The following is a 25,323-nucleotide window of genomic DNA, read 5'->3' as shown; positions in this document are numbered from 1 at the left end:
CCAGCCTACGAATAAGTAACTTGCATTTTAAAAATTACAAAATTGGACCTACACCAAAAGGAAAAAAACCAACCATAGGGAGCCCACCAGAGAACAGTTTACCAAGGAAGATGAAACTCCTGGTGGTGGTTTGCAAACAGCGGCAGACTAGCTAGTGTAAATCCCCTTCATTTAGTCATCGGTTCTTCAGCCTGTCACAGATACTGAAGGGAAATGCAGAAACAGGAAATTACAGACTATTTTAAACAGCATGTTTTATTAAACTCACTTGCTGATGCACTTTATGGCAGGATGCGAGACTCAAGTGTTCATAACTTACATTTTTTGCAAGTGCTTTTCCTAAGTGAGTTCTCCCAGCTGAAATATGGCTTGTACACAGAGCTGGAAACAATCTCTAAACTAGTCACTGGCCGCAGGTCATGTAGCTGTGTCACATGCAATGGAAAAGTTTTAGCCATGTGAAGGGAATATACCTCGCTTATCCACTGTAACGCTAAGAAAACGATGTAGTAACTAAAAGATTCTGAATGCATTTATTTTTATCCACAGAATCAAAACACAGCAATTTGTTTTTTAAATGTTTTTTTTTTATTGATATCAGAGAGGAAGGGAAAGGGAGAGAGAGAAACATCAATGATGAGAGAGAATCATTGATCAGCTGCCTCCTGCATGCCCCACACTGGGGATCGAGCTGGCAACCCCGGGTATGTGCCCTGACTGGGAAACGGACGTGACCTCCTGGTTCATAGGTCGACGCTCAACCACTGAGCCACGCCGACTGGGCAAAACACAGCAATCTTAAAATAAATTACTAGGAACTATACATTGCCTCTTTTGTTATCTAAATAGTGATTTCATTCTTCCCTTCCTGGGACAGTTCTGCCTCAAGTTTAAACCATCATTAATGCCATGCAGAATCCTGGTTTTGGAAATTGGCAGAGCTGTGATCACCTTAACTACAAATAAATGACTTCACACTTAAGCGACTGTCATGAAAATGGATTTGATCAACTTATTTTCAAGAACGTTTTCTGCTCACAATTTGAGGGGTAGGAAGGCCTAGCTGTGTCGCAGAAGAATCTATGTCCTCGTCTGACATTGACGGTGAGGGTGACACCTCTTCGGCTATGCATGCCCATGTCTTCTGCAAGGTATTCTGGGCTCTCCTCTTGATACATGGAAAGGAAGTTGTCAAGTGGAGCTGTAACACAAACTCATGATTGGAGGGGTAGGTAGTCACGCCTTGACGGAGTTATCTATGAGCTCTAAAAGTAAATACCTTCATTCACTTGCTTCAGCATTTACTGAGCAAAGTAGCATGCAAAAATGGTCTAAATGTCTATTGTCTTAAAAGATTATGCCAAAGATGCTTTACCCTAATGATTGATTGGTTGTCAAATAGTCACTTTCAACGGTTTTGAGTTTTCCTCCCTTCCTCCCAGGTCCCCATCCCTGCAATCTTTTTTTTTTTTTCTTTTTAAAATGTCAATAGACTTTATTTTTATGAGCACTTTTAGGTTCACAGCAAACTGATCTGGAGGTACAGGGATTTCCCATATCCCTTCCCCACCCCCTCACCCCCTCCCCCGCCCCATGCACAGCCACCCTCATCTCAATATCCCCCATCCCCACAAAGGAGTGCCTTTGTTACCATCTATGCACCTGCATTAATACATCATCCCCCCCCCCAAATTTACATTGGAGTTCACTGTTCATCCCTGCAATCTTGTTCCCAGGACCCCTTTCAAGGTGAAATGTAGAATAATAGGATTTTAGCGTGGAAGCATATAATGGTGATTACCTTTGCCCTTTTAAAGGGCCTTTACAGGCCATCTTCTACATCGCCCACTTTTAGGGAGGAAGGACCAGAGACAAAGGTTCATGATTTGGTTAATGACATGCACCTCGCTGCCTAGGGGTAGCAATTAAAGGCACTCTTGGGGAGCTGGGCCATTTTCTTAAGTGAAGATTTCCCCTCATTTAACTTTGAAAAGTCTGGATTCTGCCACATCAGGTTTCCCTTATAGCTGAGCGCAGCAAGGAGAAAAGGTGCTATTTTCATGTGGGGAGAGAGCAGTGTGAGGTGAAGGAGGGTGTGTTCGATTTCCCAGGCTCAGAGGATACAATATAGAACCCAGTTAATCGATTGAACTTGCTGCTAAAGGGGTGCCATGGCCAAAAGGGGTGCCATGGCCATTCTGGAAAAACCCAGCTTAGTGTCTCCTGAGCAGAGATGACAAGGCAGGCACGCAGGAGGCCCTGGTGCTCTCATCCCAACAGGAACATTTTTGTTATTCAGGTGGATGGTTCGGGATTGTTTTTTTGGTAGTGACAAAGGTATTCCTTGTACTATGTTGGCAATGTCGTGAAACTAAAGCTTGATGACTGACAATGACAAATGTGACACTGCTGGATCCACAGGCATCGCTGCGCCTGCAGGGGAGCTCTAGCGGGCTCTCCGGAGCAGGTGCTGGGCCCGCAGTCAGGTGAGTGCTGTGGAAAGCCACCAGCGCCGCCATTTCCAGATCTGCCATCAGGAACAACATCTGGAAGTGCTGGGCTTTTTAAAAGCAAAACGATAAGTCCTTCCTTTCATATTTAAATCTCCATGATGTATCACACTCATAAGGATGGCACATTTGACAAATTAATTAGCTGCCAACGAGCATTCCCCTTTCTTCAGATAAAATATTAGCCTCTGAGAATAACATGAATACGGAATTGTATGGAGTATTACCAGCAATCATCTGTAGCCGGCTTTACCACTTACAAGGTCATCTTCTTGACAATTTGACATTTCCTAAAGGAATGAACTAGGAGTCAGTATTTACAGATTCATCTTATGCTATTTTTTCCCCCCAGAAACTCTGTCAAAGCTAAAATCGCTGGGTTCTTTAAGATAAAACCTTACTGATGATCAATTACATTGTGCTCTTAATCCATAGAAATCTAAACCTATAAACCAGGACCATTCGAAAACACCTGTCATACTGACTTCAAGTAAAAACTCCCATGTGGCCACTGCCCACTATAGTTTCTAGACGTTTTGAGTTGTTGGGTTGTTTTTTTTGTTTGGTTGGTTTTTGTTTGTTTGTTTTTAAGGAGAAAGAGCAATGGAAAAGAGAAACATGGCCGATAATCATTAAAATAAGAAAATCTTAATGAATTTTGATCATTTTAATAAATATATATCAAGAAAACCTCACTTTATTACAACAACACATTCATATACAAGCGTCTATCATCTAAGTTTTCAACATCAAATGTTTATCAAATATTGAAAATAAAGGACAAACTTTACTAGACTATTTAGCCATAACACAAGAACATGTTTGAAAAATTGGTCCTTGTGGACATTGTCCAAATAATGATCCTACTCATACACTGTATGAATGAGACCTATATTTAATATTAATAGCAATAATAAAAAAAGCTTTATCTTGGAGAAACTGGGAGGACTTACTTATTTCCTCCGTTTGGCATTTGGTTCGTGCAGTCCTGTTTAAGGAGGCCCAATCAAATAGTGACCTTGAAATTGGAACACAGTTAAGCAGGAGGAACTGGCTGGAGCAGAGGGAAGGAGGGTCAGAGGGGCACTCTGAACCCTCTTACAAATGTACAGATTAAAGAAATGATTGAGAAAAACGTTGACCAAATACGTAGACTGTAGCTATTGCCGGCTGAGTCCCATTTCTCCAAAATAACTTTCCCAAACCTAAAATCTTTACATTCTTTAAGATAAAACCTTATTGATCACCACATCATTTATTAACATTGTGCTTCTTAATCAACAGCGAAAGTTATATATAAAAAACCACATGCTTTTATAATCTAAACGAGTGAAATGATGCAAAACAGTTTAAAATATAATGCATGCCACTGGTTCATGAACTTCATTGGACAAGAAAACCAAACCAAACCAAACGATCCCAAACCCAAAAAACCCAACCCCAGCAACAGACGGTTGCCATAGAAAAGCCCAAGCAGCTAGCGCTGGTTCCCAACAGCTCTCTCTATTGTTTCCTCCATCCTTTCAAAAAAATGCCAAATTCAGAAACAACTGGGCATCAAAAATAAAGGAACAATAGAGATGTCGAATCAAAAGTTGAACGCAATAGCTCGAAGGTAACGGTTTCCAAACAATATCAATCCACCCTGTGTGTCTTTTTCCTGTTTGTTAAATCCCTGCTGTAACTCTGATTCATCCTTAATTTTCACATTGGCAAAAATTAAGATAAAGTAAGGCACCGAAAATCGCCCTGTATACCACTTCCCTAAAAGCCTCATCACCCATCGCAGGCAAGCGGGAACTTGCAGGGAGCCCCCTCCACACATAGTGCTGATTGCCGCCCCTAGACAGGTGTGTCTCCTTTACGTTACGTCCTATTTTCATCTGTCACACAAGACTGTTAAATACAAATACTTAACAGTACCATGAAGCCATTTCACCTAGCTCCCTGTCTTCAGTCTTTCATTCAGAAAAAAATACTGTAGCCTATAGACCAGTGGTTCTCAACCTTGGCTGCACATTAGAATCACCTGGGAATCTTTTTAAAATCCTGATTTCTGGGCCTCACCCTCTGGAAATTCTGTTTCTTTGTTACTAATGTGGCCTCACCCCATAACAAAGAAACAGAATTTCCGGAGGATGAGGCCCAGAGATCAGGATTTTAAAAAGATTCCCGGGTGATTCTAATGTGCAGCCAAGGTTGAGAACCACTGCTATAGATGAAGCAGACCTCTTTTGCTGGTTATATTGATTTGTTTACCAAATACCTACCTAATTCATTGGCAAACGTTGAAGTTTCTTAGCTAGTGACAGGCTCCTTGGGGATAATGGACATGTCACAAGGGCGCACTGTCCCCCCCGGTCTAATCTACTGGTCTTTTCTGTAAGAAAACTAAGGTAGACTTTTAAGCATGAAGTCAACTGTTTTCTTGGAAAAATTACCACACTTCTAAGTAGCTCACTGATGCCTACTATACAGATGTTTTACGCAATCTGCTCTCCAGGCATTAAAACGACACGGCATGTTCATGGCATAATCGTATCAGTTGTACAAAACTAGAAAAATCCATTCAGAATAAAATGTAGGCGCGCTAATTGATCATGCTGAGCATGCGTCGGAGTTGCGGTGGGAAGATGGCTCATGTTTCACTTCCTTTTGCTGCAGCACAGTTTGTTGCCCGGTGAAGGCTCCTTTCTCCTCAAGGACTTTTTCCAGGACTCACTGACACTGTGTTTTTCATTAGAGCCAGTCTCAAAATAATCATAAAATTGGCCTTTGCACTCAAAAGCGAGGTCATTTCCCACAGGTTCATGGCTTAGGGGGCCACCAGCCCTGTCAGTGTCATCGTTTGATTTCTCCTCATGTAATTTGGCCTTTTCCTGAACACCAAGCGACCTGACATTAGTAACAAAGATTTCGCTGGCAGGTATATGGCCATCGCCCTTGTAAATTGGTGCACCGCCTACATCAAAATCCACCTGGTGGGAACAACTTGGTAAAGGCAGAGGGGAAGAGGAAGAGGAGGAGGAAGAGGAGGAGGAGAAGGAGGAGGAGGAGGAGGAGGAGGAGGAGGAGGAGGAGGAGGAGGAGGAGGAAGAAGAGGAGGAGGCAGTGGTGGAGGCACTTCCAACATTAGCATTGACAGAAAGGGGTAAATTTAAGTAGTGACCACCACAATCTTGGTAAAAGCAGCAGGCATGAATCTTTTCACACTCCTCTTTGGCCATCCGCGGTCGTTTCCGGTAAGGGCAGTCCTGAGCCACGAACCACTCCTGGGCGGGGGCGCCATTGAACGAGCAGGCAGGGAAGCACCAGTTATTCTGCATGATAATTTCTCCATGGATCCTTTTCATCAAATTGTTTATCAGGACTGATCTTCGGAGGTACACTTCAGGATCGTCGATAAACTTTAGCTTCTCTAAGGACATGTAAAGGATGTGGGCTCGCTCCTCAAAAATGGAGATGGTCTAAAAACCCAAACAGGAAGAGAAAGCTTAGGAAAGGGACTCTATGAATATATCATCGCAGCATCATTCTTTCTGGGCCGTGTCTGGATCTGGGAATGCGTGGCCCTGTTTCCCCAGGTTCCTGTAGAGCAGTGGTTCTCAACCTTCTGGCCCTTTAAATGCAGTTCCTCATGTTGTGACCCAACCATAAAATTATTTTCGTTGCTACTTCCTAACTGTAATGTTGCTACTGTTATGAATTGTCATGTAAATATCTGATATGCAGGATGGTCTTAGGCGACCCCTGTGAAAGGGTCATTCGACCGCCAAAGGGGTCGCGACCCACAGGTTGAGAACCGCTGCTTTAGAGAGGTTGACCCCAGTGATACTAATGGCCCCTTCCTGACTCACCGGTGTGGCCAAGCCCCAGGGAATCCAGCCACAAGTCAGACCTCCGCAGGGACAAGCCAAGTTGTTGCCTCTTTCATGGCACAATGAGGAGGACGGAAAAGATACTGAACCCCTGCTGTAATAAGTCATGAGGATAGTTTCTCTGGAGGGCAGAGAGGTAGTGACTAGAAGGGGAGTCATGGAAGGGTTCTGGGTTCTGGTGATGTTGCTTCTTGATCTGGATACTAATGACATAGATATGTTCACTGTGTGAAATTCTCCAAGCTCTACTCTTATATTGTGCTTTTATGTGTGCAACACACATGCATATATGTGTCGAGCCGGCACGGACATGGCATACTCAGCCCCACATTGGGCGCCTTATGTGCCCCGCCAGCTCAGCCAGGTTCGGTGACCCTGAGAGGGGGCGGTGAAGGATTAGAAAAGACAGACAAGAGAAGAAAGCTGGGTCTGGGTGGGACGCTGCCCTCTCGGATGGAGACACAGCCCCATGGACTATAAGCCGTGTCTTTATTTTATAGCCAGATTCCACAGGGCGAAGTAAGGGCGTGGTCAAGATGTTTACAACATTCTTGTGGGTTTCGATCCTACATGCACCTCAACTCTATCAAGCCCACATCACTCAGGCACATGGGGCCACGTGTTCGGACCATAGGGTCAAGCTTACAGCTACAGCTGTTGGCTATAATTGTGCTGGGAGGGCTCTGCCCTCCAAGCTGAGACTTGCATGTGGCCATGAGAAGACTGTGCCCTCTCATTAGTCCGAAGCTTGAACCTATCCAAACACTGTAGCTGCTCTCCACACATATAGACACACAGACTCACATATTGTATGTCAATAAATGCTTTTAAAAAGATGCCAACATACAAGTCATAATGAGTCTACTTCAAAGCCTGGCCTAGCCGTCCAGGGGCATGAGATCTGGTCTCCATGTTGTCCCTCTTTCAATCCTCTGGGTTTCATATTTGCAAGGATCTTTGCTCGAAAGGGGGACGATGATTAAGGAATGAAGCTCAGAACCTGAAAAGTTCTGAAGGGCCAAAGTAGGCATCCTTCTGGGCCGGGCGGGAGCAGGGATGCCGAGAGGGAATGAGAGGACTCACTCCTGAGCTGGGGGATACCATCACTGTGTGATGGTTGGTACAGATGCAGCAGCAATTGGAAAACTGCTACAAGCACAACACAAGCTAAAGAGGAAACACACTGCTGGTGTTCTAGGGGCCAGCTCTTCCAGCTCATAAAAAAGCCAGTGGTGACATAACCCAAGGAGGGGGGAACCGAACCAGCCCAGGCTGACCAAAGGCAGGTACTACACACGCAGGGAGAAGCCCAACACCTGCCAGTGTGCGCTGATGTCTTCATGAGCAGGGTCAACGTGACTTCTACAGGACACGGGTGGTGACAGGGATGTGGGGGAGTCAGAAGAGACAGAGAGAAAGATGAACCGAACAACTAAAACTCCTCTCTGCCTTTCAGACAACTAGGGTCTGGGCTGATTAAATCAGCAGCAAGGAAAAAGAGATGGTGTTTGAAAAGCTTAGATGGCCAGTTTCATACTTCTACACACTTTCCTGATTCTGTAATTTTCTTATAATACGTGCAAAAAGTGAGCTTTGGTGTTTTCTTGGGAATGGATGATATAGTTGAAGAAACTGAACATATGTAACAAATGTGCAATGAAGTGCAGGTTTCTACTTTCATGCACACACTGGAGGGAGGGTGAGTCCATCCCTAAAGGGTGGGGCAAAGCCCGGAGGAAGCACCCCACGTGGGCACACGCAGAGGGGGCGCTGTCCCAGGAGCCAGAGCTGAGGGCGAGAGCGGGTCAGGGAAGGGAAAGGTCATTTCAGCTCTGCACACGTGAACACCAGGACTAGCCACAACCCATAATACAGCCCAAGAAGGAAATCATCTGTAAAAGAGACGCTCCTTGGATTATATAATTCTGTTATTTCTGGGCAGTGGAGCGCCTGCTGGCTCTTTTCTCAACTCCTTGTGAAAAATAACGCAGGACCCAAAAAAGTGACAACGATTAATATGGCTGTGATGAGAAGTAGCTCCCTTTCATTGCTTGGGAGGAACAATTCAATTTTTGGAAATGGATCAGGCAACTGTTACTCAGTATCTTAAACTCTTAATAAAAGTAATGACTATTAAAAAAACATACTTTATGGCTACAGCTGCTGAGTGGTGGGTGAAAATCCTCTTCTTCCACATACTTCCTCTTAAAGTATGTGATCTTGGATGTTGTTATAGGATGTGAAATTCCCCTGTAATGTGATCCTGTGGTAATAAATCAGATATGACAAATGACATGCGGTTTGCCAGAGGTTCTCCAAACAAAATACTTTTCTCTCCTTTCCTTCTCTAGAAGATAACTTGGCTACGTATCTCTCTGTACATGTGGTGATTAAAAACAAACACTTGTCTTAATAATTGCTATCATACAGAATCCTGTGACCCAGGCCAGGCAAGGCTTTCTAGACAATGAGAGAGGAAAACGACATATTTCAGCCTTCACTACATACTCAGATTCTTTACACAGGCAAACTCAAAAGGGGAGGACTGTAACAACTCTGAAATAATATTAATATATATTCAAATTGTTTAATTAAATCCATGATACCCTAACACCACTCAGATACAGGGTGCCCCCTCCCCAAAATGTATACACTTTAACAGCCGATAGTTCAATTTTGAAAATGAAATGTATTTTAATAAACGCTGTCTTTATAATCATTCAAAGTGTGTGTACATTTTGGGGGACACCCTATATATACATATACTAAGCTATAAGCATAATAATTAAACAACTTTCAAGTATTATTGGCTTTAGGTAAGGAAAGAAATGATTAACGGTACATGGGAATTGTAATATTTCTTCTTTCAAAATATGAAATTTAAAATATTTTGGATAACTAAAGTCCTTTTGGCTCTCAAAAATGGAACATGTCCACCATGAATAAGTAGGGTCTACTTTTTAAAGACCACAGCTTTTCATCCTTTCTAGCAAACCAGACTTCACAAGTACTTGTCTTACATTGTAGGGTTCTTTAAAAATTGCTAGTACTACACACAAATCCAAAGGAGCTTACCTTAAAATATTACAATAAAGAGTGAGAAAGAACGTAGTTCTGTTTTCTGAGCTTTGACGTTTTTCCCTACAATACCAAAGCCAATTGTGTGCCTGATAGGAAGAAGGGACACAACGCTGCTGGCCCCAAGAGCAGATTCCTTTTTGTCTCATGGGACGAGGATTTCACTGTCAAGCCCCCCCGGGGCTTGTCTAGCTGAGAGAACCATGCAATTCCACAAAACCCAAACCCCAGACTGAGAGTTTCAAAATCTGGTTTGGTTCTCTTTAAAAAAAAAAAAAAAAAAAAAAAGACACATGACTTCGACCCGAAGCAGCAGCACATGTCCAGACTCAGATTTGAATGCAATTTAAGTATCACCTCTGGTCCTCTCCCTGGAGCCCTGGGCTCAGGGAGGAGAGATGCACAGGCAGCTTGGAAAAGGCCCTGGAGCTGGGCTCAGCTCAGAGAGGCCCTGCAGACACCCCCTCCTCCCACCAGTCTGGCCTCAGAGAGCAGCAGGCGGAGGTCAAGAGCAGTACCTGCCAGCGGGGGGCCGGCTCCCCGGTCTCCCTGCAGAGGAGCCTGTGCTGGCCCTGGGGGGCTCGGGCCTCCGTAGCTGTCAGCCTCCCATAGTGTCTGGTACCCTGCAATTTCAGCAGCTCCTTCCGAGACAATGGGCTCGCAGAATCTATTCATGGACAGAACCAGAGTCATCGCTGACAGCCTCAGATCTGAAAAAAACAGAAAACAGCCCCGATCAGGAGGAAGCCAGGCCCTGGCCTTGGCATCTTCATCCCTTTGCTCTGGGAAACTTTTACTTCTGGGTCCTCCCTTCACCCTGAAACAGTTGATTATTTTTTCAAAGAGAACCTCAGCAAACTCTCTGGCTGCTGTTAGCTCAGCCTCTGCGTTCTTCGGCAATCTGCATTTCATGGGCGGATCTTTAAAACCCCATCTCGTATTGTTCTCAGATTCCCCTCAGCCCTCTTCAAGACAGCTGCTTTGCCTCCTAAACACATTTTCCTCCTGCCCTTGCCGCAGAAAATGTACCGCTGGCAGGCAAGGCCAAAACCCTTGCGCTTCCTTTCTATTAATAAGGCGAAATCAATTTTCTAGCCAATCCCCCGAGAGTCTCCTTTGATGAAATCCGCTAATCAATCAAAAGAAAGGGGTAGGGGAGGCAGAAACCTCCACCAGGAATCCCTACTGATGCTCTCAGGCTCCTCTGTCCCGCTGCCCCCTCCTCCTCGCGTTTCCGCAGGGCCAGTTCCTCTACAACGCGCTGGGGTTCCCTCCGCTTTCTTCTCCCAAAGCGAAGCAGACAGAGACACACTTGGTAGTTGTTTCCACCAGCCCTGATCGGCCTGAACTGGATCTGCCTCCAGTCAAAACACTGAGAGATGAAGACAGAAAATTGGCTCCAGTTTCAAGCCGTGAGTTGCAGTCCCACAGGAGCCAAGCACAACATCAACGGAGCAGGCAGAATATTAAACAGGAGCCAGGGCTTTGGGGCCAGAGGCAGCCGACAACTCTTTACACGGCAAAGCCCAGACACAAGGCAGGAACTTTCCAAGAGGCAACACACCACACTCATGCCCTTCTCTCCAGTTCATGTCCTTCCCCAGGGCCTCCAGGGAGACAGGGAGCCTTCTTGCTCTGTGAAGCGAGCTGGGCCCCTCCATAACTCAGGTTTGGGGGGTGGTGGGCCATGTCCATGGGGGCTCAGTGCCTTCCCTTGGTCCTAAGTAGGCCTCAAGGTGGGGTCAAGAGTGAGTTCAAGGGAGAAGAGGGTCTGATACTAAAGTAAAAGGACTCAGGGCCACAGATCAGTGGTGACAGAAGAGCAGCCTCGGTGCCTCACTCAGTGCCAGGTCCTTTAGGAGAGCCAAACCTTCACCCTCACTTTGCAGTTTAAAGAACTGTCACCAAGAGTGATGTCAGGCCTGCTTTCTGCAGTTTGACTGTCTTGCACATACGCATGAAGGGTCTAGTTCTTGCTTTCTTCTCCAAATTATACAGCTTTGAATGTTTTGGGGAAAGGGTGACTCCCATTGTCTCGTGGGAGACTATTATTACCTACATGTTATAACAAGGGGCCACTTCCAGGTAAAAGACACCAGGGGCAGGGAAAAATAGCTTCATTAAAGTGACAACGTCCTTCTGACAAACACAGAAGCTCTTGGCAGCAATGGCTCCATTCTTCACACAGGCTTCTCTTGGGGACCCTCAATTCCATCTCAACCTCACTAGAGAGTGAAGCGAAGCCTTCTATAGACAGGGAAGTGTCTGGGGTGGTGGTGGGGGGGGTGGGGGGAGGGGGCTCAGTGGCTGGAATTAGGTCCCAGCTGATTGGGCTTCTAAACCACTTACCCCTTCCATTTCCAAATGCCCTCCAAAGAAGCAGCTGCTAGGACTTATTAGAAAAATCTTATTGCAAGAGAGGAAGAAGAGGAAAAAAGAGGTTCAGTGAATTCTCTAACAAGAAATGGTGGGACACATCATTCATTTTGTCCTCTGCGTCACCAACCAAAGAATTTAAACTACATTGATTGAACAAACTACGCCATTCTGTCCGTCACCCCCTCCAACGCTGCATCCGAACAAGTTATAAAACCTCATGGTAATTTATTCCCTGAAGACTCTCATGACATGGTCCAAACTGAAACTCCTAACCTATTTTAAGACAATTGCATCAGGAAGTGCTATTGCCATGAACATATGAATTAGAGGTTTTTCTGAGGCAGCAGCCCTCTCTTAGTGACTGCAACAATATTTTCCAGCTTGACATTTACCCTCCCTTTTGTGCTGGATTCTAGGAATAAGATCCAAACTTTCTGCCCAAGAAGAACTTTTATTACATTGCAACCAAAGCAGGTTGACAAATCCATGCCCCGTAAGAGAGGAAAGTATTTGCAGGCCCGAGCAGCAATTACCTTTGTTTAATAGGACATTATGTGGGCCCTGGGCTGTGTTATGTCAGTAAGAGTTTGTTTACATTTTAAGGACTTATTGTTGTAGCTTTTCTGGTTAAGGATTTCAGTGTTTCTATTTGTTAGTATTGTTTCCAGTACATAAATATTTATCATCACGCATTGGAACTTGAATCGTGAACTTGAAACCAGGCAAAATTGTTTTTATTTTGGCTGTTTTTTCCCTTTATGATACTAATTTCAGTAAGTTTTTCTTTTCTGAATTGAAAACTTTGACACACAAAATCCTAACCTGGAGAGGCTGAGTTCCACAGCTATTGCGTCTTCCTAGTCTATTTAAAATTTACAGTCGAGGATGTTAACAAATGAAGAAGGCAAGTTTAAGGTTCAGGAAGAATTGGAGTGTGCAGCGCTAAGCACCGATGTTTCACGTGATTCTTTATTTGTGTTATATATGCAGACCGACACTGTCATTATTCTCTGTAGGATGAGATTTACATATCATTCTACTACTGAAGTCAGAAGTTTAAGTCCACAAATTAATGTGCTGTTAATATTAAATATAGCCACCAAGATCTATATTAATGGCAAAATCTGCTTAACATGAGAGATGAGTGGATTAAAAAAACAAAATAAAACAAAAACAAAAGTGTGTTCAAATGTGTTTTGTTCATACATTGGGTTTAAAAAAATCAAAAGGCTCTAACCTTTTATCCTCAGGCTCCTACATGCCTGTTTTGTGAGCCAAGTGGATGTAGTGGTATGACCCCTCCAGCATCCCCAGGCGGCTGAGGGCTCAAGCTTTCCCAGCAAATGCTCCCAGTAAAGTTACCAGGCACTTCTATTCAGTTCGGTTTTTCCAGATGGGCTGGGCTTTTTTTCTCGGAGCCATTATGATGCTAATAGGAGTGACTGGCACACAGAACAGGGGAGCCCCAGATTCAGTGGCACCTTGAATCTAACTGAGGCCTCTGGTCATTCTTTGCCCCGCACCCCCCATCTGTCCTTAGAAATTAGAGAACATTTTATTAAGAGCATTATAGCAGTTAGAGGTCTGATCCCAATCCTGGAAAGCAGGGAAGAAAAGGGCTTGATATTTTCAAAGCACCGACATTGCCCGCCTCAAATGCCCTGCCCCAGTGGAACCAAGCCCAGGCCTCCAGTGTCCCTAATAAGATCTCAACAGTTCAACTCAGCTCTTGATGGCGGTGGTGGGCGAGGCTGGATGGGCGCAATAAAATCCTTCCAACCCTTCCAACATAGACAAGATACCGCTCTTCTGCCAGGCCTGGCAGAGAACACCTGTCTGCCCTGAGAAGTACATTTCTCTGAGGGCCATGAGCTCTAGGTCAGGTCCTGGGCCCGAGGAGGAGCGGTGGAAGGTGGGTGTCCACGTCGCTGGGGCCAGGTCTTCCCATCCCAGGCCGTAGCCTGGGATTCGCAGCTTAGAGGACCGACCCCCTGCGGGCTGGCAGCAGCCCTCAAATCCCGGCTCCCAACCAGACACACCCCCGGGGTCGTGCCCCAGCCTCCGAGCCCCTCGGTGGGGCAGCGAGCAGCGCCCTGGCTACCACCGGCCGCAGGGGAAAGTAAACAACATCCCAAGTGTCTGGGAACAAAGGCAAGTTGTCTTTCCACCGGCTCTCCTGCAGAATAAGAGCTATTATTATTCTTTCTTTTCTTCTTCTTTTTTTTTTTAAACCAAGTTTCCTTCTAAGGGAAATAAACACCAAAGGTGGGATTCCAAGGAAATGACTCAGGGCGGTTGGCTGGGCTCTGGCGATGCTGGCCGGGTCCGAGCTCAGCCCGCAGCCGATGCCGCCCGCCCGCCCGCCCTCCCCGCCAAGCCCGCTCGGAGCCCGCGGCTGCGGGAGCGCCCCGCGCGGCGGGGGAACCGGGGCTGCGGGTCCGCGATCGCACCTCCCGCCGGCGTCCGCCGGTTTGCGCGCCCCCCCCCCCCCCCGCCTCGACCGTCCGCCACAGCCGGACCCTCGGGAAAGTTGCTAGGGCCGCTGGGGGCGGGCGGGGGGAAGGGAGGAGAGGGGCGGAGGCGTGGACCAGGCGGGCAGCCGCCGAGCCCGCCGGGGAGGTGAGCTGAGGACAGAGGAGCCGCCGCCGCCCGCACGCGGCTGGGCTGCCGGGGCGGAGGGTGCGGGGGCGGTGGTGGCGGGGGACAGAAGGTGTCAGCTCCGGCGGCGATTCCTTTTTCCTGCAAACGCGCGCTTCTGGCGTCCACATCCCTCCCCTCCCCACCTGCCAGGTGCCGCGGCGTGCAGACCCGGGGGCACCCCTCCCGCCGACCCCCGTCCTCTCGGATCAGGGGACCAGCGGCCACCCAGGACCCCGAGGGCTCGCCAGGGCTGCCGGAGCCACCTGCCCCTGCGCTCGGCTCGGTGCGCGCGGGCGGCAGCCGGAGCCCCGGGAACAGGAGCCGCGGCGCACCAGCCCCGTGAAAGCCCGGGCCACCTCCGCGCCCAGCTGCGCCCTGGCCCACGCCGCTCCCCGCCCCACCCCACCCCCGGTCCCGCTCAGGCCCGAGCGAAACCACTCGGTGACCTCGGCGCAGCTCGGGGGCCGGGAGGGCGCGGGGAGGCCGCGCGGGTGTCCGTCCTCGCGAGCCGATGCCCCGGGGCTCGGCCCCGCCGCCCCCGCCGCCCCCGCCCAGCCCGGCTCTTACCGCGGGGTCAGCCGGGAGGCGGCGGCCACGGCGCTCCAGCCGCTGCTTGTCCGCTGGGGGCTCGGCGCCAGCCCGGCTGCCGGTGCCCAGTCGCGCCGGTCCCGCCCGGCGGCCCGATCGGCGGTAGCCGCTGGTGAGCGGCGGGCGAGGGTCCGGGCAGGTCCCGCCGCCGCGACTGGGGCGCCGCGCCGCCGTCGCTGCAGACGGTTATGGTAATGAGCGGCTCTGTCTAGCGAGGTGCGTGTGAAACCCGTCAATCCTGTTTGCCATTTCCCCGTGGATTTCCGCGGAGAGGTGGTGCAGGATGCCCCCAGGGTGAGAGAGGGAACATGACAAGCGTGCCCGCTCTCCCGCCCTCCCTCTGCTCCCGCCGCCGCCGCTCCTCCGGCAGCACACGGGGCGCCTTCCCCTCACCCCCACCCCAGCCCGCCCCCTGCCTCCTGCCCGCCCTCCCTCCCCTCTCTCTCCCCTCCCCTCCCCTCCCGGTGCCCGGGGACAAGCGGGCCCAGCTCCAGCCCGCAGCCCAGACCAGACCCCACGCGCTCCCGGCTCCCGCCCTAGCCCTGGGGGCTCGGTTTCAGCCGGATAATGCATTCACTCGGCAGCCTTCGGAGATAGCTTCTCATTTTTTTAAAAATTCGGTTTAGTTTTGTTGTGCGTGCGTGCGTGTGATTAAAAAAAAAAAAATCTGTGCTTTCCCACCCTTTGCAAAAGACTTTCTTCTCCTTTGCCACAGCGAACGGAGATGAGAAACAGATGTCTTTGCAGGACCGAGCAGTTATTCCCCCCTCGCCGCCCGCCCCCGCCCGGTCCCCTCCGGAGCTGCATGTGGATAAAAAAGCAACCTTGGTCTTGCTGCAACTTCCATTGGCAACACTTTCTGGCTGGGGAGCCTCCAGGGAAAACCTCCAGGAAATAAAAAAGCAGTAAAGGAGGCTGTCCTTGGTCAAGAGAATGTAATTTAAACCACCCCGGAATCACGTTATTTTTGCAACTAGTAATTTTCCCCTATATTGGGCTCAATTGGAGTTTGTTTTTTTGAAACATTAATTCATAACTTCAGTCTAGGGACCCCTCGGTAGTGGAGATGGGTCATTTCAGGTGTAATGAACGCAGAAGCTTGGAAGGCAGAGACCTCATAAAAGCAGGGGGAAAGGCACCTGCACAAAAGTGTTACAAAGACTATAATGTTTGTTTACTGCTACTACGCCAGATGTGCTAAATATAACACTTCTTTAAAACAGTGATCCTCCGACTGTGAAAAACCAAACCTCTGGCTGCCTGGCTCCCTGGGAATCCAAGAGAGGCACAGGCTGAAAATGGGGGGGGGGGGGGGGGGGTAGGGGAAGGAGCAAGATCAAGCGTGAGGATTAGCATCTGCAAATTGAACTCTATCTAATTTGCATGTTTATTTCTTAGAATTGTAATTAAATTTGTGTAATAAATGTTTTCCATTTCATTTGTACACTTAAAATTTGGGTGACTGACATGCAGTTAAGTGAATTTCTTTTTGGGGAAAAAAAAAGCAAGTGTAGTTTATTCAATAAAGCAGCAAACAAATATTAACCATAATTAGAACTAATCTGCTTTGAAGGTATTTTTGTTGAACTTTGTACATGAAAGCCCTCTCAGAGGTTTGAAGGGTATTAGGGAGCCGAGAAAAGGCAATTATGCTGAAAACAGACAAACTCCACAGACTTCCAGGAGCAGAATTTAATTTTTTTTCCAAAAGACATTTCAGGGTTGCATGCCTAAAATTGGGAATGGGCATTCATTTTGGCTTTATTCTGAATCATATTAAATTGCATTGGCTCAGGCATGATATAGGCCATTATGATGATAATTTAAGAATTGTAAAGATGCCATTTTGTGCAATCAATGGGTGTTGCATGCCCAGATTATGGGTAGAATATAATTTTCATTTGGGTGGGGGAGGAGGGCAAGGAAATGCACAAGGGCATTCAGAGCTGTGCAAGGACTTGAAAAATCTAAATATCAAAAAGTGGTTAGTGCTTAACGCAAATGAAGAACTAGGCTTGGAGGCATGGCTTATTACTGTTTTTATCTCCCGATATTAAAGTTTTATAGCATTTAAAGGACTATGGGGAAATCCCCACATACACTTGGCTGTGTCAAAATACATAAAACCAAAAGGAGTAAATTAAGCATAAAATTGAGAAATAACATGAGACGAAGTATCAGCATGGGTTGCACTGGCATCTTCGGAGCGTTGGCTCTGAGAAATGAGCCTTCTGGGAAATGGGCATTGCCCTTGGGAGGGGAGGGCTCTTGGCTTTCATGTTACAACAAAATGACACCACCACACAAGTATGAGATCATTGTACTTCACAGCACCCCTTGTGGTTCTGAGTATGAACTTGACCCTCGCCTGTGCAGATATGTTATGTTAGCATGTTGTACTGACAGCTTTGCCTGCCCTGCCTTTAATCGCAAGCTTAATGTTTTCTGAGATGCCGTGCCCAACTGTTGACAATGTGAACCAAAGTCTACAGGTAGAAAAGGCAGTCAAACAAATGTCCATGGAATGAGAAACATTATTTAACCATTTTGAAGAAAAGACCTAATGATAAATCAATAATGAGATATTTGGAATGAGCTAATGTAATTTATAATGAGTTGAAATATTCAACCTGAGAACTATGATGTCATCAGTGTGTGTGTGTGTGTGTGTGTGTGTGTGTGTGTGTGTGTGTGTATGAGAAGTTCCAGGATAGAAATTAGATGATAAAACTTAAAATACCTTGGGCTGCAAGTTCACTGAAGGCAGTGATTGTTTTTTCTTCAGTTTAAAAAAAAGAGGATGTCAGATTCACAGCTGCTGAAACCTAGTTCAGAAAAAGTTTCTGTCGTTTGAAAGGGGGATTTCTCAAGTAAAATTTGACTAACTCAGATTGCTGTGGATACAGCGCTCATTTGGATTAGTAAAATATCTGAATTATGGGCTTTTAAAATAAAGTACAACCTCTTTACAGCAAAAAGAGGTGCCTCTGTTCAATTGCTCTAACAACTCCTCCAGCTCTCAGATCTTCTCCAGTTAGGCTTTCTCATCCCATCCCTCCATTGAAACTGTCATTGTCAGGGTCACCAATGACCTTCATGTTGCTAAATGGAAAGCCTTTTCTTGGTTCACATTTTCCTTGACTTATAAGCAGCACTTGATCAAGTTGATAACCTTCCTTTCCTTGAAACATCTTTTATGCTACTTGCAGGAAAGCATACTTACCTGGTTTGCCCCCTGCTCTTCCTTTTCAGTCCCCTCTGCTGGTTCCTTGCCTCCTCTATAACCTTGGAATGTTTGAGTGCCTCCAGCTCAGTCCTCGAACCTTGCCTCTTCCTCTTAGCCATTCTCTTCTCTTGTAGATCTCATACAGTTTCATGGCTTCAAATACCGTCTTTATTCTGACTCTCAAATAGATCTCCAGTCCAGACCTCTCTCCTGACCTCCAGATTCCAGATGTTTCCTAGATACCACAAGCGTCACCTATCCAATACAGAACCCTGGTTTTCTCTCTCCCCCAACTCTGCCACTCACTCTAAATATTCTCCATTCCAGTTAATGAATCATACTATTTTTTAGTTGCTCATGCAAAAAAAAAAAAATCTTTGGAGTAATGCTTGACTCTCTTTTCTCTTTATGCCCTATATCAAATACATCAGGAAATCCTTCAGCCTCTACCTTTAACATTCTAGACTCTGATCACTTATCTCCACTGCCATCACCCTGGTCAAGCCACCGCCATCATCTCTTGCCTGGAATATTTGCAGTAGCCTCCTAACTGGTCTTCCTGCTTCAGTCTTTGACCCTTTTTACAGTTCAGTCTCAACTCGGCAGCCAATGACGCCAATTTTTGCTAAGATTCTCCCCTAGCTCCCACTTCACTCATTGTAAAAGCCAAAGCCTTACAAAGGCCTACACAGGCTGGAGGTCTCCCTTCACTTCTCCGACCTGTCTCTGGCTCCACCTACTCTGGCTTCAATGTGTCAGGCATGTGCTTACCTCAGGACACGGTTATTCCCTTTGCCTGGAATGCCTGTATCCCAGACAGCTGTGCATATCAATGCTTCACCTCTTCCAAGTCTTTGCTCAAATATCACCTTTTTAACAAGGCCTGACCACTGTGCTTAAAATTACAACACTTCATCTCCATGTCTTATTTTATTTTTATCCAAAGGATTTATCACCTTCTTATAAACTCTGTATTTTGCACATTTACTCTATTTATCATTTATCTCCTCCTGCAGGAAAGTAAGGTCCATGAGGACAGAGATTTTTGTCTTTTAAAAAAATATATATTTTATTGATTTTTTCACAGAGAGAAGGGAGAAGGATAGAGAGTTAGAAACATGGATGAGAGAGAAACATCGATCAGCTGCCTCCTGCACACCCACTACTGGGGATGTTGCCTGCAACCAGGGTACATGCCCTTGACTGGAATTGAACCTGGGACTGCTCTATCCACTGAGCCAAACCAGTTAGGGCTTGTCTTTTTTATTCACTCATGTATCTCCAGCACCTAGCACAGTGCCTGGTACACTGAAAGCACTCAATAAATATGTGTTGATTGATGGAGCCATTGACCAATAGATAGTTTCACATGTGTACATAAACATGAACAAAGCTACTAGAGCTACTCTAGCTAGTTTAGCGAGTGGAGACTAGTTAAAACAGGCAGTTCATTTTTATCACCAACTCATTTGCCTCTCATAGAATTCTCTGGCCCAGTGCTCTGATCTGACCTGCAGTATTCTAGGACCTGAAGACATTCCCAAGATCCCCAGGCGCCCCATGGCACGCTGCCTTTCTGCCTGAGAGCCCCCAATTTCATCCAAGTGGGTTGCCATTTATTGCCAAGATGCTTGTCCTAAAGATATCCTCTTAAAATTACAAAGTGTGTGAAGTTGCTCTCCAGGACCCTGTAATGTTGCTTCTTGGCAAAGCCACCCTTTCAGAAGCCAGAAACTCCTCCACTGTCTTTCTCATCATCCTTCAAAATTCAATAACAGTTTAATAACTGTGTGCATTTTATATGCAAGCATTGAGCTAGGCACTGCAGGTGAAGTAGAGATGAATAAGACACTGTTCTAAGATTTATGGAGTTGTCAGTAGAATGAGTAGCATAAGACAAGCATAAAAATAATGGTACTACTTAATAATGCAGGGCATCATAGATACCATGGGAGTTCCGTGGTGGGACAGATCACATCCAGCTGAGGAGAGCCAGAAAGAGTTATTTAAGAAAGTAAAATATGAAGTTGACCTTGAAGGATAGGTAGGCTTTCGATGGGTGAAAGTGGGATGAAAAGTATTTCAAGTAGAGGAAACCATTTGAGGCACATAGGTTGGAAAGCAAAGGGCATCTTTAGAGAACAGGGAATATTCCAGTCTTGCTAAAGTAAGGGATGTGAAAGAAGGGAGGTGAGGCCATCTAATAATAAACATTTAAAAGCAGGATGAGTTTGATTTTAATTTAAGCAATGGGAAGCATTAAAGGTTTTTGAACTAGAGAATGACATAATCAAAGCTGAGCTTTAGGAAGAGTAAGTACAATGGAGAGTGGTGTTGGGAAGGTCGTTCAGTAGCTTAGGCGAAGAGAAATGCTGGTCTGTGTTTGCGTGGTGGCTCCTGAAGGGGAAGGACAGAGGTGGGGGACAACACCGATTGCGAATCTTTAGGGTGAAATCATTGATTGGTGGTGGGGAAGAGAAGTGTGAAGATGACTCCGAGATTCCTACGTGAGTTACTGTGTGGCTGAGTGAATCCAGTACAGATGAGAAGAGGCAAGTTTGAAGGGAATATAATGTGTTGGTTCTGATTATGTTGACATGTTCATGGTACAGACACATGGAGATGTCCAATAAATAGCTGAATAATCAGGTCTAGCTGACTATGGAATTTAAGAACAAATTATAACAATTTATGATTATTTCAATAACTATTGAGATTGAAGTCTTAGGACTTGATGAAATATGTGAAGACATTATAGAAAATCTAAGTGTGAAGGGCTTAAGTCAGCACCATAAAGAATCTGATAAATGTATTTATTCAGAGGTGAAAATAACTTTTTGGCTTAATGTATGACCTCTTTCAGGGATATTTCTATTTAATTATGTGCAAAGACTCTTTTGGCTTAAATTTAAAAGCAGAAATTTGGGGTGGGGTGGTAGATTTGGGGGAGCAGGCAGTCTCTCTTAACTATCCTACATCACAAGACAGAAATGGTTATATGCTATGCTTCTTTGTGTGGTTTAATCTATTGATTTACCATCACAGGTGGAAAGGGATTTGATATTTCATCAGAGATTCCTGAAATAATCCCCCCAAAATGTAAATAATTGATAATGAGCTTGAAGTGTTACTGGGATATTCATATTATAATAGGAATCTTCTAAATGCCACAAAAACGTTAATCAAAGCATTTAATATAATTAATGACATGATTTTAGATGGACTACAAGCCAATAAGTATTATTTCTGAATGGTCCCTTGCTCAAGCTACTATGTGGAGGGACCTATATTCGTGAATAGGAAGAACAGTTTACAGTAAACAAACCAATTACAGTGGGGCCTTGACTTACGAGTGTCCCCACTAACGAGTTTTTCGAGATACGTGTTGTCTCTTGGCTGAGTTTTTGCTTTGAGTTGCGAACTAAAATTCGGGTTACGAGCCAGCTTCAGATACCCCACCGCTAGTTGGCGCAGCGAACATCACAGTGAACGCCACAACATCAGCCCAGCATCACGTGTCTCACTCGTTCACTTTTTGATTTGACATACAAGTAATTTGAGTTACGAGCTCCGTCACGGAACGAATTAAAATCGTAAGTCAAGGGCCCACTGTCTTTATAAAGAGATGTTCTCCTAACATACTTGGTAATTTTTGAAATTAAAAATTTCTAGTGAAATCATTTTAATGCAGTCAATATCATATTAGCTAAACAAGTGTGGTGATCAGGTGTATATCAGCCCCAACACTCATCCCATGTCTTCAGGGGAAAGATGGGCCATAAGTTAGACAGGAAAGTTGGGTGGGACCTGGATAAGCAGAGAGGAGGAGGAGAGGGGAGCCCTCCATGAGGGTTAAGGGATAACAATCCCTGATCACACATAAGGGCACAAGCACGGAGTGAGGAACTGGATCAAGGGCACAGGAGGAGGGACTGGATCAAGGCTTAAATCTTCGTATTTGGAAAGATGGCAGTGCTATTCGCAGAAGCACAGAAAGTAGAAGAAAGATCTATTTGAGCAAGAGAGGGGTGAAGTGTGGTATGTATGTGCATGTGTTGTGTTGGGGGTGAGATGGGCTTACATTTTTTACAAAATGAACTGAGATAAACAAACAAATAAGAAAAATGACAATGAGACGATAGAAATATTTTCAGAGACTATTACATTTTCTGTTCTAATTTCCTTTTTCTCTTCCAAGGAGATGTTCCCCACCATATTCTTTTCATTCCTGTAGGGGGAAGGGCCTGTACGGTTCGTTGTTGACTGAAAACCTGAACACATAGGTACACACTGCCACACACTAGTTCAGAAGAACAAAAGAATGAATTACTGAATAAAAAGGTGCAATGCTTCATCCAGAACCTTAAGACAGACTTTGTTGAGGCCAGAAAGAGGCTATGCCAGGTTGTGTGAGGGTATCAGAGCCAGACAGCGGAGTGTACTTAAGCCTAAGTATAAATCTCACTGTGTAACAAGGTAGGCCCCAAAATTCCCAACTTTGTCATCCTGTTACAAAAAGACATAAGTAGTAGAGAGACAAACCAAAGAGAGGTAGTCTTTAGAGAAACCATAGCTACTTGTAAATTTGATTTTAAACCCCTTTCCTCCCCTATTTACCTTACCTATACATTGTTATAAAACAAGTAAGCTAAACATTTTATGAAGCTTAATATTAGAAGAGCAGGTTATATTTATAACACTATGTCATCATATCGAAAAGCACTCATTAGGTGACTAATTGTTGCATTGGCACACAGATAATTAATTCAACATGGTTCTTGTAGGAACTGGAAGATTTGTATTTTCTTGGCCTCAACTTCTACCTTGTAGACATGTAATTTCTAGAAGTCTTTTAATCTTAGTGGCTAGTTATTCTATTTTTGTTTTTTAAATTTTTTAAAAGATTAAAGCCTCAAAGAAGAGTTTTGATAACTGGCAAAGGCACTAATATAACCTGATAAAGTAAAAATTTAAGCTACATGAAAATTATAGAGATTTAAATGGATGTTAATTAAATTTATTAAATATTATTCAATGTGCTTTAAGTAGTATGCTCTCTCTGTACTAAAAGAGTCTATATGGAATTTAAGTAAAATGTGTGTTTACACAAGTATGCGTGATTTTTATAGGTCAAACATTTTTTTTTTAATCCTCACCTGACAATATGTTATTTTTATTTACTTATGTATTTACTTTAAAATATATTTTTTATTTCAGAAAGGAAGAGAGAGGGATAGAGAGAGAGAATCATCAATGAGAGAAGCATTAGCAATCAGCTGCCTCCTGCACGCCCCCTACTAGGGATCAAGCCCACAAACCGGGCATGTGTCTAACCAGGAATCGAACCCTGACCTCCTGGTTCATATGTCCACGCTCAACCACTGAGTAACACCGGCTAGGCAACAATATGTTATTTTTAGAGAGAGAGGAAGGAAGAGAGACAGAGAGATCTGAGGGACATATTGATCCATTGCCTCTGATGTACGTGCCCTGACCAGGGATGGAACCTGAAACGTGGAATGTGCCCTGACTGGAATAGAACCCACCACCTTTTTGTGTACTGGACGGCGCTCCAAACACTGAGCCACCCAGCCAGGGCTCATAGGCCAAACATTTTATAGTAGAGACCTAGAATAAGGAAGTCAGTATTATGAAGGCACAAAGCTCTAATTAGGATGAAAACATAAGGGAACTATAGGACATGGTAGTCATTCTTTCCGTCTGTAGGCATTGGCCTTGCCTTGATTTAGAACTATTTCATGAAACGTGCACGTATAGAATGCCAGCAGAGTAAAATGCCTATATTAGCAGCTCGTGTCAGGGGAAGGGAATACGGAATCCTGTTCTGACAGGGGGATTCTTGGGGACAGAGTCATCTTTGAGCATTTCATTCTGTACTCCTTTCTCCTCAGTGGTACAGGGTGTGGAGGCAAAGCAAAGTGCATAACAAAAGCTGCTTTTGCCATCAGGAAGATGTATTTATTTTCAATAATGTAAAGGGAAACACAATTGGGGTGGGGAGAGAGAGAGAGAGAGAGAGAGAGAGAGCTGTGGCAGACATCACCTGAGCAGGAAATGACACAGCCTGCACACACACACACACACACACACACACACACGCTCTGCACACACATGCACAGAATTCATCTCTGACAATTTAATTGTTTAATGGCAGGACTAACAAGGAATCCTTTCTAAAGTAATGGCATATAAAGGCTTCCTAGTGAAGTTAATATTCCTGCTGCATTTGATGGGTGTTTCCCATTTGTGCAGTTCAGCCCTAGCAGACTCCTGGCGCATGGCGGGGGAGGCGGGAGGGGCGGCGGTGTCTGTCTGTGCTCAAGAGCAAGATCTGGAGAACGCCTTAGCCTGTGACCTTAGCCATTACAGCAGTAAATCTGAGGCCACGGTTGGCACCGGAGCAGCTGCTCCCATCGCTTGTCATGTCTTGGCTGGCAGTCCTAGGATCTGGGTTTCTGGACCAGAAGCTGGTGTCTGGAGCAGATTCCTTGCTGCAGAGTCGTCTGTTTTTTCTTAGTTCACTGGAACCTGGGTTTGGCAGCCCTTGGTGCTGAGGTTTCAGGACCACAGTCTGACCAAGTCTCCTAGGAAATGCAATGCACAATGTTTCAGAGACCGGGGTCCGAATGCTCATCGAGCTGCAGGCTCTTCTCCTCCTTTTTCCGTACGGTTTAGCCTTGCTTGTTTCTGTGCTTTAATTGGGTCCCTGGGTGGCGGGCCTGTCCAGGCCTCGGACGTGACAATGGATGATCCGCGGAGAAGATGTGTCTCAAGAAACCAAGTTCTCAAACCAGACCCACATGTTCTCTCATTTGGAAGTTTCCATTCTTAAATCAAATAATTATTGATTTAAGAATAGAACATTTATCACTCTGGTTACTTGGCTTTGAGAAAAAAGTTTCATTGCTGCACCAGAGAAACGCAGAGGAGGCGCTGGGGATGGACTCTGACCACAACAGAGGCGTCCCTGGGCCCGGAGCGTGGTTTCCCAGGCTGTGGACCG

General features: G+C 45.6%; 1 protein-coding gene across 2 annotated transcripts; it reads right to left on the bottom strand.

Annotated features, from left to right (window-relative positions):
- Nucleotides 1-3,162: 3,162 nt before the first annotated feature.
- Nucleotides 3,163-15,430, bottom strand: SERTAD4 (SERTA domain containing 4). Of its 2 annotated transcripts, none has more exons than XM_059675321.1 (4): nt 15,053-15,430; nt 9,985-10,176; nt 8,536-8,651; nt 3,163-5,977 (listed from the first exon to the last, which is right to left on the bottom strand). In XM_059675321.1, the coding sequence occupies exons 2-4, from the start codon at nt 10,157-10,159 to the stop codon at nt 5,156-5,158; spliced, it is 1,113 nt and encodes a 370-aa protein (XP_059531304.1). In that variant the 5' UTR covers nt 10,160-10,176; nt 15,053-15,430; the 3' UTR covers nt 3,163-5,155. The 2 variants fall into 2 exon arrangements, with proteins under 2 accessions (XP_059531304.1, XP_059531305.1); XM_059675322.1 differs by lacking the exon at nt 15,053-15,430 and adding an exon at nt 10,653-11,699.
- Nucleotides 15,431-25,323: the final 9,893 nt, after the last annotated feature.

This window comes from Myotis daubentonii, chromosome 18 (assembly GCF_963259705.1).
Source record: "Myotis daubentonii chromosome 18, mMyoDau2.1, whole genome shotgun sequence".
Classification (NCBI taxonomy): domain Eukaryota; kingdom Metazoa; phylum Chordata; class Mammalia; order Chiroptera; family Vespertilionidae; genus Myotis; species Myotis daubentonii.
The sequence above is the reverse complement of the archived record's forward strand: the minus strand, read 5'-3'. Positions and strand labels throughout refer to the sequence as shown.

Excerpts from the sequence above, each read along its gene's own strand:
- SERTAD4 (XM_059675321.1), bottom strand. The coding sequence starts at position 10,159 with ATGACTCTGGTTCTGTCCATGAATAGATTCTGCGAGCCCATTGTCTCG. Across the intron at positions 8,652-9,984 it reads AGCCGGCCCCCCGCTGGCAG|GATCACATTACAGGGGAATT; the intron begins GTACTGCTCTTG and ends TTATTACCACAG. Across the intron at positions 5,978-8,535 it reads TCAGCAGCTGTAGCCATAAA|ACCATCTCCATTTTTGAGGA; the intron begins GTATGTTTTTTT and ends TTGGGTTTTTAG.